The 391-nt window shown below is 69.1% G+C and overlaps 1 protein-coding gene across 1 annotated transcript in view; it reads left to right on the top strand.

Moving 5' to 3' along the window:
* The first annotated feature begins 156 nt into the window (after nt 1-156).
* Nucleotides 157-391, top strand: part of LOC109923637 (beta-1,4-galactosyltransferase 2-like) — a 46,437-nt gene continuing 46,202 nt past the window's right edge. The window contains exon 1 of the mRNA XM_048613940.1: nt 157-339. Coding sequence (XP_048469897.1) covers nt 157-339 — 183 coding nt within the window. The remainder of the gene's footprint in view (nt 340-391) is intronic.

Genomic DNA, 391 nt, shown 5'->3' with positions numbered 1-391 from the left:
GGGGGAGGAGAGGGAGAAAGGGGGAGGGAGTGTGTCAGTCTGAAGGAAGGAGCGGCCGATCAGCTGAGAGCCGGAGCCGGGGCCGGGCCGGGAGCGGAGGCGCTGCCCGGGTTGTTGTTGTTGGGAGTGTCGGTACCGGGAGCTGAAGCCGGGGAAATGCGGTGGAAGGTGATGTTGATGCTGTTTGTCTCCGCTCTCCTGCTGTCCCTGTGGCTCACCAACCTCAACCTCAACCTCAACCTCAACCCCTGGGGCATCTCCCAGCGCTGGCAGTGGGGCGGCACCGGCACCGGCACCGAGGGGACAGGTACGGGACCGGGGGGGACCGGGGGGGGCCAGGTACGGGGACACGGGGGGGCCAGGTACGGGGACCGGGTACGGGGACACGGGG

The sequence above is a fragment of the Rhincodon typus genome, chromosome 29 (assembly GCF_021869965.1).
Source record: "Rhincodon typus isolate 14 chromosome 29, sRhiTyp1.1, whole genome shotgun sequence".
In the NCBI taxonomy this organism is placed as follows: Eukaryota; Metazoa; Chordata; class Chondrichthyes; order Orectolobiformes; family Rhincodontidae; genus Rhincodon; species Rhincodon typus.
Note: the sequence above shows the minus strand (reverse complement) of the source record. Positions and strands in the feature narration are given on the sequence as shown.